The 15,682-nt window shown below is 36.6% G+C and overlaps 1 protein-coding gene across 1 annotated transcript; it reads left to right on the top strand.

The window, feature by feature from the left end:
• The first annotated feature begins 2,867 nt into the window (after nucleotides 1-2,867).
• wbp1la (WW domain binding protein 1-like a) lies at nucleotides 2,868-14,494 on the top strand. Its single transcript, XM_067422576.1, has 4 exons — nucleotides 2,868-3,061; nucleotides 7,045-7,147; nucleotides 9,629-9,790; nucleotides 11,076-14,494. The coding sequence occupies exons 1-4, from the start codon at nucleotides 2,912-2,914 to the stop codon at nucleotides 11,810-11,812; spliced, it is 1,152 nt and encodes a 383-aa protein (XP_067278677.1). The 5' UTR covers nucleotides 2,868-2,911; the 3' UTR covers nucleotides 11,813-14,494.
• The last annotated feature ends 1,188 nt before the right edge of the window (nucleotides 14,495-15,682 follow it).

Raw genomic sequence — 15,682 nt, forward strand, 5'->3', positions numbered from 1 at the left:
TTAATGATAGAATACATTTTTTTTTGGGGGGGGGGGGGGGGGGTGAATTAACCCTTTAAAGCACAGGCAATATTATTTCAACAGCCCGGAATAATGGATACCTGAACCATTATAATATAATATTTGAATTATAAATTATTTTAAAAGGTAGGTATATATATATATATATATATATATATATATATATATATATATATATATATATATATATATATATATATATATATATATATATATATATATATATATATATATATATATAATAGGTATAAATAGGTTTAAATCAATATGGAAAATTCCTTCATATTAGCAGAGTAGGGTACATTACGCTCTCATTTGTGGGCATTTTTTTTGAGAGAGAGAGAGAGAGAGAGAGAGAGAGAGAGAGAGAGAGAGAGAGAGAGAGAGAGAGAAAGTTTGTGTGTGTGTGTGTGTGTGTGTGTGTGTGTGTGTGTGTGTGTGTGTGTGTATGTGCGGCCTGGTAATCCCCCCACAAAGATGGCAATATCCGAAATCCTTGTCCTTGTGGGGACATTTTTAGGTCCCCATGAGGAAAACATCTTATAAATCACACAGAAGGATTTTTTTTGAGAAAGTAAAAATGCAGAATGTTTCCTGTGATGGGTAGGTTTAGGGGCAGGGGCAGTGTAAGGGGATAGGATGTACAGTTTGTACAGTATGAAATCCATTACGCCTATGGAATGTCCCCATAAAATATGGAAACACGACATGTGCGTGCGTGCGTGTGTGTGTGTGTGTGTGTGTGTGTGTGTGTGTGTATACAAATTATTAATAATGTAATGATTCATTTAGAATGCAATTATTTTGTACATGTTAATATATTTTTGTGGGGATGGTACACTCTTAAAAATAAATGTTCTTTTTGCCTCCATGGTGGTTCCATGAAGAACCTTTAACATTCATTGAACCCTTTCATTGCAAAAAAGTTTTTTTAAGGAAACGGTTCATAACTGTTCTTTGAAAGGTTCTTTGAAGAACCCCAAATACTTCTTCTATGGCATTACTGTGAAAACCCTAATCTGGAACCTTTATTTTAGTGTACACAATTAGATGTCTGCCCTTTTTCTAAGATGTATGTGTATTAATTGGAAAAACATATCAACAAGCAAAAACTGCCCCCAAAATGAATCTTATTGTTCCATAAAAAACATGCTGCATTGCTGCAAACGAATAAAAAGAACATGCAGCATATCTCACATTGTTCTCATTATTTAGTCTTGTTGATCTGCTACATGTATCCTCAGTGCAATCCGATCCATCTGTCAAACACTTTTTAAAGGCATTAGAGTTCGAATCATAAAGGGGTTGACAGAGGGTAAAGGGGCCAATGGTGCGTCCCCACCTCTCAGCCTCTGCTGTGGGAGAAGCCCAGAACCTGTGCTGGAAGCGAAGAATACATGCCTTTCATGCGGACCTCCAGCATCTGTCCTAAAGGAATCCCACCAGCAGTTAATGAAAGGCACCTTTTCCCTAGAGGAGGGAAAAAAGCTAATTTGAAGAAACTCGACCCTACTTTGCAAATCAGTCAGTAGATATCTGATTGTCACTCCAAGAGCTGGGGTCTAATCCTATTGTTTTTTCTATAGGATTACTTGTGCTGGGTACCTCTCCCCCTTTGGCACTGCACGGGAGAATAGACAGATTAAGGGGATTAGCTTGTATCCTCCTAACTTGTCAAGCTGGGATGTAAGGATCCATTGACTTCACTGTTCTGAATGAGAGAAGTGCCTAAAAAAGAGAGAAATGAAAGCCAGTGAACAAGAAAAATTCCTGAAAGAACAATGCGATTTGTTTGCTTTTGTTCCTTTTAACTTGGCTCAGTTCAAAGAGTCTCACCTAAGAAGCCGCAGTCCCAAATCGGAAAGATATGGAATAAAGCAAGTAAGAGCCCTTAGCTATGGCTGTCAAACTAACATTTAGCACAAAACAAACAAGTTTACTTGAGAGATTACATTGATTTTGCAGGGCTCAGTGGTTGTCACTTTCTCAGTGATACTCTTGCTGTGTCCGAAACCTGAACCCTGCTGACTTCGCAAGCAGAATCTGAAAGCAGGATGGCATCAAGGCCTGTAGAAACCAATGTTTTCACAACACACCATGCCTTCATTTGGTGACATTTCTTTGAAGGCGGGATACCCTGTGTGTGGATTGGCATCTGGTGGAGCACTTAGGAAAAAGGTTTATTTTAATTATTTCTAACAAAAAATAATTATGCTAGTAGCTATACTTAGCCTAATATTTGTTTGCCTGAAATGTTGAAGGAGTATTGACCAGCAAGTCAACCGCTCTTGTGCACAGACATGCAAAGAGAATGTTAGAATGAAAATTTTAAAGTTTGACTTTAGAGAGACATTTGAGAATTTTAGGAACTTGAATCCAGCATTTTGTTTTGTGTTTCATACTTGTATTAATCAATAAATTGTCCTGAGCTCTTTTTTGCATTCTTAATATTCTATATTTAGGCTATTACTGGATTGATACTGGAATTCTGTTATTAATATCAATACTCATCTACGTTTATTAATATAAGCATTACATTCATTTAAAAATGTTAGTCTGTCTGTTTACTTGCTTGTTTGTTTATTTTTTGTTTTGTTTTTGCACAGGAAAAAATGTAATTTCCTGCCCCTTTAAATTCAGTCAGCTGATTTCTTGATCTCAGCTGGTAAAGAACAACAAAGTCACGCCCTACCGTCTCTCTTGGTTTTTTGTAAACGACAGATAATTCAACCAATCGTTGCTATGTTTATTATTCAAACCAGGAAGTGTTCGCTTGAACGGACCAACGGCAGCAGGGGGCGGGCCTTGGGGGGGACACTTTCTGAGTTTGTGAGAGAGTTGAAAGAAAGAAGAAAGAGACGTAACTGAAGCTAGCTTGCAGGCTAGCTGAATGTCCTTCCGTGTCGCAGATGTGTCGAAAGCCATGGGAAAGGGCGGAATGTGGGGGGTTGGATATATAAAACTGGGCATGGGGTTGTTTGTATGTAACGCGGTTATTGGACCGGTTGGTTCGGTGTCAGTGGAGGCAGCGTTGACCGAGGTAAAGACACTGTTAGCTTTATTAGCCTAGCCGGTAGACTAGGGCTGCGTCTCAAAATCTAGTGAGCTGTCTAGTTAGACCGCATTGGGAGGCATCTTATGTTGGTCAAATGTTGCTGTGGTGCCCAGAATGCTGTCTAATTAGTCAGCTCATTAGGTTTTGAAGCACAGCCGGTGTGCTTGTCTTCACACTGACAGCAAAGAATACTTAGATTTTTGAGTGTGACATGCCACAAACATATTTTAAAGGTTCATAAATTTGAGCGTTGTCGTCCTTTTCCAAGCAAAATGATTCCGTTTTTATCTAACACAAAGGTTAGGAAGTTGAAAACCTGGTGGTCTGAGCTGAACAGCTTTATCTATATGTTCTTTATTTGGCTTTTAAAGTTGTCAGCTTCACTAAATAGAGAGTAATACATGTTCAATCCTATGTTCTATAGACTAACAGTGTAAAGTCATTAGACATCATGACTTTTAAGTGTAAATTGTGTTGGTTTAAAAAGAATCAAGATTGTGTATAATAAGATGTTATGATTTGTGCACCCACTGTATATACATGTCTTTAATATATTATATCATATTAAATGCCTAATGTGCTAAGATTTAAATTATTAATTTGAATATATAATTTTATATAATGTGCATATAGTGTACAAGTATGTTTTACAATGTATATATTTAAAAAGTACCTCTGTGTAATGACAACTGGAACTAATTTCTGTAGTTACATCTATAATTTAACTTTAAGCCATCCTTAAACCGAACCATACCACTGTCCTAATCAATAGATGCAAAAGTGTGATGAATTGCAACATGAACACCAGAATTACATTGTACCAAAGAATTATACAATTTTCTAAATAGTTTATAATTCTTTAACTAATCTCAAATCGGCGCCTGTTAAAGAAAGGACTGAAAGGAAAGTGTTTTAGTTGTTAATGAATGACCTTGTATGCTTTTGAGTAAGTGATTAAATGTCTTTGTATTAAGTTTTAAAAGTATTTTATTAAAGTCAAACTAATTACCTTCATTTTGATTCTCATTTAGACTAACAATTCAAAAACCTCCAGAAATAATAATCTGTAAGTAGAATACAATTCTGGGACAGTTTGTTCTATTTCAGTCTTGTTGAGCTTACAAGTAAATACACAGCCAAATGAATGATTCATGAAGCTTTGTCTCGTCGCTAATGTTATTCTTTCTGAGTGATAGGTAAATAATTACAAAGGCCTGCCTATTATTACTGCTGCTGATGCTGATGATGTAAGGTTGTACAACAGGGGATTTTTCAGGCAGGGACATGTTTTATCTGTATTGGGATTGTGATTGTTCTGCAATAAACTAATTGTTGTACAGTTGACTGTGATTAACGCTTTAATGTTGGCTGCCTAGAAAAAGCATACTTAAAAATATTTTACTGATGATGGGCTGAGACTGTTTTGACTGTATTCTTATTCTGGCCTTGACTGTGAAAGGCGTGTATGTACAGAGATGCTCTTTTCTCTGTTGTGACAGGTGTTAGATCAAGGTCAGGGAAGGAAAAAATCAGGGAGTGAGCTGTTTTCACTCCACAGGTGTTATCTCTTAGGGAATGCCTGAAAGATAGGCTGATTTCAGATCTGCTAACATGACAGAAACCACATGTTTTATGCCTGTGAAATGTTGTTTGCAACTTTTGATGAGATAATTTAGAGTTGGGATTGATTATACTTCATTATGAAAAGCAATCTCTAGTACATCACAACATTTTTTCACATGATACACCCATTTTAAATGACTGTTCAAAAAGTTTAATTGGTATTGTTTAAAAAAAAAAATTCAATTGTGAACGTTTTTTTCCTGTTCTCTTATCTTCACAACGGCTGCATTAATTTGATCATAAATACAATAAAATCAGTCATTGTGAAATATTATTACAATTTAAAAGAGCTGTTTTCTATTTTGATATATTTTAAAATGTAATTTATTTCTGTGATGGCAAAGCTGAATTTTAGCAGCCATTACTCCAGTCTTCAGTCACATGATATTTTCTTTTTCAGGATTAATTGATTAGATTAGCAGTTATTTGAAATATAAATCTTGACTATCTTGAATATCTTTTGTCACTTTTGACCAATTTCATGTCCTTGCTCAAAAAAAGAATTAAACTTTGTTGTTTTTTTCTTCTGTTCAATAACATGCACAGTCAATAATTTTAACAAAGCTCTATAAACAGCATATGTGCAATTATGAAAATTAACCATAACAAGCTCATATTTCAAACATAGGGGGAAAAAATATGTATATAAATATTATAAATAGCAACATGTAGTAATTGTTACAAATTATTTTTTGAAAAAAGTTTTTCAAAATGTTGTTGCATATGTTTTATACTATATTACAGCTTTGAGTCCAAGACAAATTTCCTGCAGAGGACAATAAAGTATAACTCTAACTACTAGTAACACCAAGGTTATTCCCTGGATGCAAAAAACAATGTATACCTTTATTAGACGTGAATAGGATCTTGTCTGGAATTGAATCTTAAAGGGATAGTTCACCCAGAATTTGAATTCTCAAGTTGTTTCAAGCCTGTAAACTTTTTCTTTCTTCTGCTGAACACAAAGGAAGTTATTTGGAAGAATGATTGTAACCAAGCAGTTCCAAGCAACCATTGACTACCATAGTGGGGGGAAATACTGTGGTAGTCAACGGCTACCGAGATTTACTTGGTTACAATCATTCTTCCAAATATCTTCCTTTGTGTTCAGCAGAAGAAAGACGTTTATATGGGTTTGGAACAACTTGAGGGTGATGACAGAATTATATTTTTTGGTGAACACATCATTTATGGTGCGTAGATTGAATGCTTTATAATTATCACTAAAAAAAAGTATAGGATTTTTTTTTTGTAATCTGGAAGCTTACTGTTGCTTTTTATATGACTAGGAATGTGTAATAATTAACTAATTAACCTTCAACTCAGCTGTTTGCTGGCAGTTGCCATACCTTCTATGAACCCTTTGGCACTATGTTTGTCCTTGCACAGGTTTGCAGCACTGAATACTCAGACTTAAGTTTTCTGTCAATAGTGTCAGTATACTAATGTCATTTTTATTCGAATGAAGTTTATTGTACATCAGGCAAGATTTTGGTTTTGCTATCATTTGTGTCTAGCACAACGCTTGAGACAACTGTCAGGCCAGCAGTTGTCGTCATGTCTTTGTGTATGTGAGAGGGAGTTAGGCACAGGCCGCTTGTCTGTTCATCCTGTTTACTTGCATTCCCTGGCAGTGCTCGCTGGGTCTGAAATGCCATGAGGGAGGCTGTCTATGTATGTGTGTTTAAATCGAGACCCTCTGGCTAATAAAGGGGGCAGTTCATGTCGCACTGTACCATGTGTGGGTGGTGGGTGGCCCGAGCCCAACCTTCCCTCTGTCTCTCTCTTGGTCTTTACAGCCCTGTGTAACAAAACTCTGTTTCTGCGGTGTTGATTTTCCTATCAGACGCCTATCATGCCTTTTCTCCTGGGGTTTAGACAGGTAAAACGAGACCACAGGAATCCGCATTTTATTAATTCAAATAGTAAATGTTAGTTGATTTGCATTGCATATAATATAGTCTGAACATTTCAGGGGTTTGGTTAGTGATCTGCCTATCAGTTGTATTTAAGTGCTTTTTATTATCACCTGTATATAAAGACAGCCGGATGTCACTGTGCTGGGGATATATTTTCAGTTTCATATATATTTTCATATATATTTTTCTTATACATTTTCATATATATTTGATATAGAAGTGTATGTAATAAAAAACACTTTAATACAATTGAGAGGCAAATCACTATGCAAAGATATGTCGAAAAGAATAAAGAACTGTAGGATTGAAATATATATATATTTTTTTTTTTTATTCTTCATGTGCATTGTAAAAAGTTTTTGGTGCACAACACTCTTCTGATATTAGTGCTGATGATATGCTTATATTTTCTTTTTGGTTTTGCAGAACCGGTTGCTTTGTGTAGGAGTGAACAACCAGAGCTACTACTGTGATTCAGGCCACTGCTGTGGAGAATCTCAGTGTTGCAGCTATTACTACGAGGTGTGGTGTAAGTATCTGAGTTCCTGCTGCCTATACATGCTGTAAGATCATATCAGTCAGTCCATGGTGTAAATCTGTTTGCTATAGTGTCATCCTCCAGTTGCTCTACACTTGTATTTGGTTCAAGTCTGTATTGGTCTAACCTGGATGTGGTTGCCGCAACAGAACACTGGAAACTCTGATGCAAAGGGCAGTCTGTCTAGTTATTTAAATACGATTACATCCGATTCAACCTTGAAATGATTCAGAATTGAAATACAGTTGTAATAGCATTTAGGTGTGTAACATGAAACCTGCATTTATTCTCAAGTTGTTTCCAGTAAGCAGCCCATGCTTATGATGACAGCAATGGGTTTGACAAGAGGAAAAGACATCCAATTCTTGGCTCATTATTGGCATTAGTTGTTTTGTTACCGTAAATAGTTTTAAGATTTAGGTATTCAATCACACAGCTTACTGAAACCAGATCTGCAGTAATTCCAAGCTCAAATGTAATTGACCTTACAGCACAATGGATTTGCTAGCTTTTTTTGTCCTAAAGTAATCTTTTTAGGCATCTTACTCAGTTTTTAATTATGGGTCTGATTTGTGTGTTGCTTTTAACTTTTGTGTCATTGGCTCTGATCTAGTTGTTGTTCTGCCCTGTTCACACCCGTTGGCAGTTTCTGTGTTATCAAATTACCCCTCTCCCTCTGGTGTACCATCTATTTTAATAACTGAGGACTAACCTCATCTCCACAGTAATTGCAGCACATCGTCTGCTGAGTCAAGGGGCTGCATTTTGGGTTTTGTACATCATGCCAGATACATGCGACCCGGACAGACACAAATCCAGTGTAACCGGATAAGACCAGATCCTGTAAACAGCTGCCTTAAATTTCTCTATTAGAAGAAGTAGACCCTACGCCCCCACCCCCTCATCTGCCAGAAAAGGTCTCTGCTTTTTTGGGGCAAAGTTTTACACACTTATCTCACATGACATTGACCTACACGCCTCTTTCTGTTGCATCCCACCCTAATGTCCAGTATATTCTTCTCCTAAGATCTGGTGCTGCCAGATTGTTAGGTTGCTTTGGGAGAAATAAGACATTTTGGTCACACTTTAGATTAGGGTCTAATTCACACTATTAACTAGCTGTAAGCCATGACTTTGGCCTCAATAAACTCCTAATTACTATTTATTAATAGTAAGTAAGGTAGTTATTAAGTTTAGGTATTGGTAGGAATTGGGTAGGATTAAGGGATGTAGAATATGCTCATGCAGAATAAGGCATTAATATGTGCTTTATAAGTACTAATAAACAGACAATATATTAGTAGTATGCATGCTAATAAGCAGCCAGTTAGTAGAATTGGACATTAAACCAAAGTGTTCCCTCTTTTTAACTAAGTGTCAAGTTTTTGTACCACTATAGTAGTATTTTACAGAATTTATTATTCATTTTTTTAAAGAAATGATTACTTTAATTTAGCAAGAATGCTTACAATTGATCAAAAGTGACAATACATTCACAATGTTACTAAAGACTAAGACTTCTGTTTCAAATGTATGTTCATCAAAGAATCCTGAACAAAAGATTGTGATTTCCACAAAAAATTACATTTTCAAATTTTCTATTAATACATTTCAGCTCATTTAAAATATTTCTGAAGGCTCATGAGCTTTGTCATCACAAGAAAAATTACATTTTAAAATATATTAAAATAGAAAACTTTTAAAAATGTAGAAAACCTTAAAAAACTTAAATAGTTACTTTAAATTGTAATATTTCACAATATTACTGTTTTATTGAATTTTTGTATTGGTGATCATAGACACAAACATTTTTTAAAAATAGTACCGATCCCAAACTTTTCAGTGAACAGACGGAGTGGCTGAGAACGATGATGTTAATGTCGTGCGCTAGTTTGATTTGTAGTTCAGTAACGGCAGCGGAGAAAGATGCGAGCGAAGCCATTCGGTCTGTTGTGGGAACACTGCTGAATATCCAGAAGTTAAAGCTGTGGCAAGAACAATCTTTGCTGAGTTTTGTTGGTGGCCATGATGTTGTGGCCTTCCTCCCCACGGGGTTTGGGAAAGTTCGATTTTCCAGCACGCTCTTTTATTGATGAAGAAGTTGGCGAACGCATGGCATACGTCATGTCCAAACGTTAGCAATTGGTTATGGCAGATCCAATAGTTTTAAACTTCAACAGAGTACCAGACTTCAAGGAAGTTAACGCTTGTCAATGGAGAGTGGCCAGACTCTCTGTACAATTGAAATGTATGAGAGTCTGGTAGGACAAGGCTAGGTGGAGCCACCAGACAAGATGCATTCAAAAAAATAAACAAAGCAACTAATAAAGCATATTGTCAGAGTGCACTGTAGACAAAAACTCAAACTAAACATTGAAGAGTTATGATTCATGGTGTGCAGTGCATGGTTCGAACATGTTCTCTTCACTCATTAACAGGATGGGTTTTGTGTGTGCTGTGCTCTTTCATCAGGGTTTTGGTTGGTCCTAACGCTCATTATCATTCTGGGCTGCTGCTGTGTGTGTCACCACCGTCGAGCCAAACACAGGCTACAGCAACAGCAGCGGCAGCACGAGATCAACCTCATCGCTTACAGAGAAGCCCATAACTACACTTCTCTACCCTTCTACTTCAGTCAGTACCCGCTTCATTCTCCCTCTAATCAATGTATACTATAGGAATTTAAATTGAATAAACCTATAAAAAATATTTAAATGTTAAATAGCAACTTATTGCTTCTGTAATCCTATTATACTTTTTTTCACGAAGAAAAAAAACATGAATAAAATGTTCTCAAATAAAGTTCACATAACACTAGCACACAGTGAATATCACATGAATAGGACCGTGACCAACTGTATTTGCATCTTGCATCAGGGAGCCACTATTTATATGCGGGTTGTTGAAATAACTTTTGAATTCGTGATCACACATACTCTGTGTATAGGAAACATCAATACTGACTGCATATTTACAAGATATTTTTTAGGAGCTGATCCGCACCAAATCCACCAACAGATGTGATAAGTGTAATCTGACTCCTGCAGCTCGTGCTGTCTGGAGCACAGCAGACGATTTCCATTTATAATTGTAGCATCCGTTGTCCAACTGAATAAAAAAAATAATAATCATACAGCAATCATATTATAGTGTAACATTGTTAACACTGACTACTGCAGCAAACCTAGTGGGAAGCTTTTAAATCTTCTAATTTGTTGATAAGCACTTATTACAAGTTTGAAAAGACGATTAGCACATCTGCATTAAAGCATTGTAAAGAAGCAGAGATGGAGTTTGTGTAGAGCAGCGTTTACTGCGAACTAAACGGCTCTGACACTTCGAACACTGGTGGAAAATGAGCTGCTCACATGTGAGAATACAGTGCCGCAGAACATGTATTTATTGAAATTGCAGTCTTTGCAATTTGATAATCACACTTAACAACGTGTCTACACCGGACATGAGCGATGTGACGCGACAAAAGACAATATAACCCGTTACATAATCAGCGAAAACTGGATGCGGCGTGGCACAACACAACAAATCCCGGCAGTAAACTGACGCCTCATTCTATTTACGACATTCTGACATGAAGGACAAATCCTTTGTAGCGGTCGTTTTGTCACGTCCAGTGTAGACATCGTTTTTTAAATTTATATTTATCGTTAAATCCTAAAATGTAAAAAAAAAAAAATCTAATATATGAATATACTAAATGTACAGTATTATGTACAGTGAGATTTATTACAGAATGCACAAAAGGTGGAAAGTTGGAACAAATTTAAAGTTTTTTGTCCAGTGATAACTGTAAATAGCTTACAATTATATCTAAATTGGGAAAATTATCTATTTATTATTGAATTAGTAGACCTGTTCACTGTCAATAAAGTCGAAAACATATTTTTTCCTTCTTCTCCAGGGTTCCTGCCTGGCTACCTCTTACCCGCTTACGAGGAAGTCGAGAACAGACCTCCGTCGCCCCCGCCTCCATACAGTGCCTCTCAGCCAACCCAGCCCACCAGCACGGACCCCCTGTGCTCTGAACAACCAGGTGAGCTCTGTCCTCCATTGCCGTGCAGCCCCGCCACCCCATCTGCATCTGAGAACTGTTCCCCGGGACCCTGCGTAGAGCAGCTCCATTCTCCCACCACACACCACCCTGCCAGAAACGCCCACAAACCACAGTACCTCAGCCTAGAAGAGGACGGGCAGCTCCAGCAGGTGGCGTGCGCTACCTCACATAGCTCAGTCAAACAGGGCAGCTCCAGCGAGGACCTGCACGAACCTGGAGAAGACTGTTCTCACGAAAGCAAAGACAAGACTCCAGGACGCCACCGGCGCTTTACAGGTGACTCCGGGATTGAGGTATGCGTGTGTAGCCAGGGGCCCAGGGACGGAGAGGAAGAGGAGGAGATGAAAGAGCTTGTGGGGCATATGGATGGAGGGGAGCTCGAGGAGCAGGACTTCTGTGATAGCTGCAACCCCCGCGGCAGCAGCCCTCCTCTGGGTCCTGGGGATGAGGAGCAGGGCCTGGCTGCCTCAGACGTGCCTCTGGAGCAAAGAGAGTCTCAGAGACCTCCAGTCTGCCTCCATCTACACACTATCAATGAACAGGACGTTCCACATCATGGCAACAACACAGACCCGCAGAGTTGAGCACAAAAAGTTCCAGCAGAGACTTACTTTAGACTGCTGTCTCCCTTTACTTTCTTGAGCTACATCAGTTTGTACTGTCAGCTATGTCACTTTGGGTGTACTTTTCGTGTGTGCGTGTGTGCGTGCGTGAAAGTGAGAGAGTTTTTTTAAAAGGGCATTAATGTGTGAGTCCTCACGGTTTTATGGATTAATAGGGTAATCTATTAAAGACGTTAATAGGTCTGTTTCCTCACAGAGAGGTCACGATCAAAGCCACAGGGGAAATTCTCCAGTTTATAGCCTTATCGAGCTCGATGCCTGTAGATTTAAGGCTTTTTGTTGTTTTTTGGGGGCTGATTGCCCCTTGAGATGAAGCACTCAAGGTTGAGGGATATTGAAATGTGCTGGTTTTTGCTCCAGAATTTGTTCTTTTTAAGTACTTAAAGGGATGGTTTGCCCATAAATGAAAATTCTGTCATTCGTTACTTTCATCTTTAAAACAAATTAAGATTTTTTTTATGGAAATCAGAAATTGTACTTGCTCTTTTGAAAGTCCATTCCACCAAAACATATGCACACATGGTGCACGTTGCTTGATAGGCGATCAAGCTTCAGCAAGAACCAATGAGGTTTCTAATGTCGTGCAAGTACAAGTACTTCTGCTACTGTATGTTTATTGATCAGTGTTTATATGAGAATAAAAGCCTAAATTTAATCTGTTCATCATATAAAGCGATTGTCTCTTCATAAGACCTGGATTAAACCACTCAATTCATATGGATTCGTTTTTCTATCTCTTTTTATGAACCTAAAAATATTTAAAAGTTTAGGTGGAATAGAGGTGGAATTTCAATGAAGGTGCAGAGATTTTTCAGATTTCATAAAACATATCTTAATTAGTGTTTTAAAGAAAAACGAAAGTCATGGACAGACATGGAGGTTAAATATTTGATAGCATCTTTTACAAGTTTGGGTGAACTATTCCTTTAAGGTTACAATGTGCACAAATACAATGGAAAAGACAGCCACAGAGCAGTCTGCCAATACTTCAGAGCTTTAATATTCAGTTGTTGTTGTTTTTTTTTTGTCTTTCGTATTTAAAAAAAAAAAGAAAAAAGTTTATGTGGAGTATCTTCATGATGCTATTCAGAAAAATGAAGGAAAATAATTTTCCAATTTTTGTTGGTGTCTTTTTATATCAGTAAGTGAACATGCTCCTTAGGGTATTGTTGTTGTCATTTTGTTTTGGTCATCATTGTATGCAATGGTCTCTGGCTCTATCCAATATTTTGCATGATTATTTGCAGAAACTCATTTTTAAGTTCATTAAAACATTCATTATGCAAAGACTCTTCAAATGAAGGCTGAAAATGATACCTTTGTTTATAGATTGAACCCAGCTTGTACATTTACAATAGGTGCCTTTGTTGATTCGAGTAGTTTTCATATGCCTTAAAAAGAACAGTATGAGGTGAATTTCTGCATAAAATAATTAACGGCCAGCATGAGTGAACATTGGTCAATGGTAACTTCTTGTTTGGAAGGATCACTTGATAAGCCTTCCATAGACATGTTTGTTTTTGCCTTAATTTTATTTCTGTGCTCTCCCATAGTGCTTTTAAATTGTTTTTGTATCTTAACACTGTATGGGAACTCTTGCACCACTAACAGTAACTTATGTATATGCCTTACTGCATAAAATAATCTTTTAATGTGCATTTTATTGTAGCAGATCAGGTAAGGTTACTGTCATGCTAGTGTAGCACTTAAGTCGGGTTCATGATGAGATTGAGATTTGTTTTCTGTGGCGGTAAGACTGTTCAAAGCTGCTCCACTGCATTCCCTATAGTGTGTGTGTGAGAGAGAGGGAGAGGGAGGGAGTCGTAGTGGATTCCTTTAAGTGGATCGTTCTTCAGGCCACTGTGTTTGTTTGACCTTTGGTGTGGATTAGCAGTTAGGCGTCCTTTAATAGAGTCTTAGCTTGGGCACAGATGGCTTTTCGGCCTTGTTGATCTCCAGATTTTCTTTCAAACCTGATGTGGCTGGTAAATTAGGTTCCTACTATGTTAGCTGGAAAAACTGGTTTTGTAAGGCAAATTCCAACACAGACGTGATGCCTTCGGAAACATTTACGTAGCAGTACTGTTGGGCTAATTCAAATATTGAGTGTTCTGATTTATATTAGTTATATCATTATAGATTTATCAACAAATTTGAGCAATTAAGGGAAATCTTGAAGTTATGAAGTCAGTTCAGTGAGGAGTTCATCATCTGTTGCGGCAACAATTTCTGTAGCTCTAGTCTCCATCGTTTTCTCTTGTCCTTTGATGTTTGAGACCAAAGGTATTGATTCAAAGTGGAAGTCTGAGTTACTATGTTGGGTAGCTCACTATGAATGAGATGTGTTCATTTTGCCTAAACAAGTTGTCATTACACTGTTTTGACACTGAGCGGTGAGTGTGTGAGTGCTTGAAGGTGACGAAGGCTTTGCAAGCCAATTGCTTTTTTTTTCTTAAGCTTTGATTCAAGCCTGGTACTACGTTTTAGTTTTGTATCTGTAGTCACTTTCTTTTTATATAAAACTGTATTTTCTGCATTTTATAAAAAGACTCAACCAAATTAAAGAGTATCAAAGAATGTTCCATACTAATAAAAAAAGCTATTAAAGCCAATGAATTTCTATGAGTGATTTAGCTATTCAGTTTTGTTTAGTGGCCTTGGTTCTAAAGTATATTTCCCATTCATTTTTCCCATATAGGAATTTTAAAAAATTATTTTAAAAAAGTCTTTGTATAAGAGTAAACCACAAGCAAAGCCAACCAGCTACAAGGTGAATCACAAACATTACAAACTTTGATTTGATGCAAAAAAAGAAAAAAGGTGCAATACTCTCACAAATTCACTTTAATGAGTGAAAGAAGAAACAACATAAATAAAAATAGAAATGGTGGATAAACATAAAATGTTGTTTGATGTTTATAGTAAAAATGCCTACATTAAAGGATGTATGTACCAGTCAAAGTTTGGAAACATTACTAGTTTTTGAAAGAAGTATCTTATTCTCATTACGCTTGCATTTATTTGATCAAAAATATAGAAAAAAAAGTAACACTGTGAAATAGTATTACAAAAATATTTTTTTCTTTTTTAATACACTTTAAAATACAATTGGTTTCTGTGATGTACAGATGAAATTTCATCAGATATTAGTTTCACATGATCCTTCAGAAATCAGTTTAACATGCTGATTTGTTACTGCAGCATTATCAATGTTGGAAAAATTTGCGCTGCTTTATATTTTTTTGGAGACTGATTTTTTTTTCAGGATTCATTGATGAATAAAAAGTTTAAAAGAACAGCATTTATTTAAAATATGAATATTTTTTAACAATATAAATCTTGACTATTACTTTTATCAATTTAACACATCCTTGCTAATTGCAAAAATCGAAAGAAAGAAATACCCCAAACCTTTGTACAGAAGTGTTTTGTTACAAAAAAATATATATTTAAAAAAAATGTTGTTTTTTTACTTTTTATTCATCAAAGAATCCTGAAAAAAGCATCACATGTTATAAAAGAATATTAAGCAGTAAAACTGTTTCCAACATTTATAATAAATAAGCATACTAGAATGATTTCTGAAGGATCATGTGACACTGAAGACTGGACACGGGAGATTCTTTGCAGAATCATGGGTAATGTAGTTCGCAACCAGGACTTACACTATTAAACACAATTATTTAAAAAAGGTTTATATAATGTAGATTGACAAATATATACCATTGACTAACAACCTCGTAACTCACAGTAGGTCTGTCTTTAAAGGTTTGTGTTACGTTTTTTTGGACTTTTACTTCCAAAACCCATCGTCTGCACTTTATTCAGTTA

Source organism: Pseudorasbora parva, chromosome 17 (assembly GCF_024679245.1).
Source record: "Pseudorasbora parva isolate DD20220531a chromosome 17, ASM2467924v1, whole genome shotgun sequence".
NCBI classification, from domain to species: domain Eukaryota; kingdom Metazoa; phylum Chordata; class Actinopteri; order Cypriniformes; family Gobionidae; genus Pseudorasbora; species Pseudorasbora parva.

Excerpts from the sequence above, each read along its gene's own strand:
- wbp1la (XM_067422576.1), top strand. The coding sequence starts at position 2,912 with ATGTCCTTCCGTGTCGCAGATGTGTCGAAAGCCATGGGAAAGGGCGGA. Across the intron at positions 3,062-7,044 it reads TGGAGGCAGCGTTGACCGAG|AACCGGTTGCTTTGTGTAGG; the intron begins GTAAAGACACTG and ends TTGGTTTTGCAG. Across the intron at positions 7,148-9,628 it reads CTATTACTACGAGGTGTGGT|GGTTTTGGTTGGTCCTAACG; the intron begins GTAAGTATCTGA and ends CTCTTTCATCAG.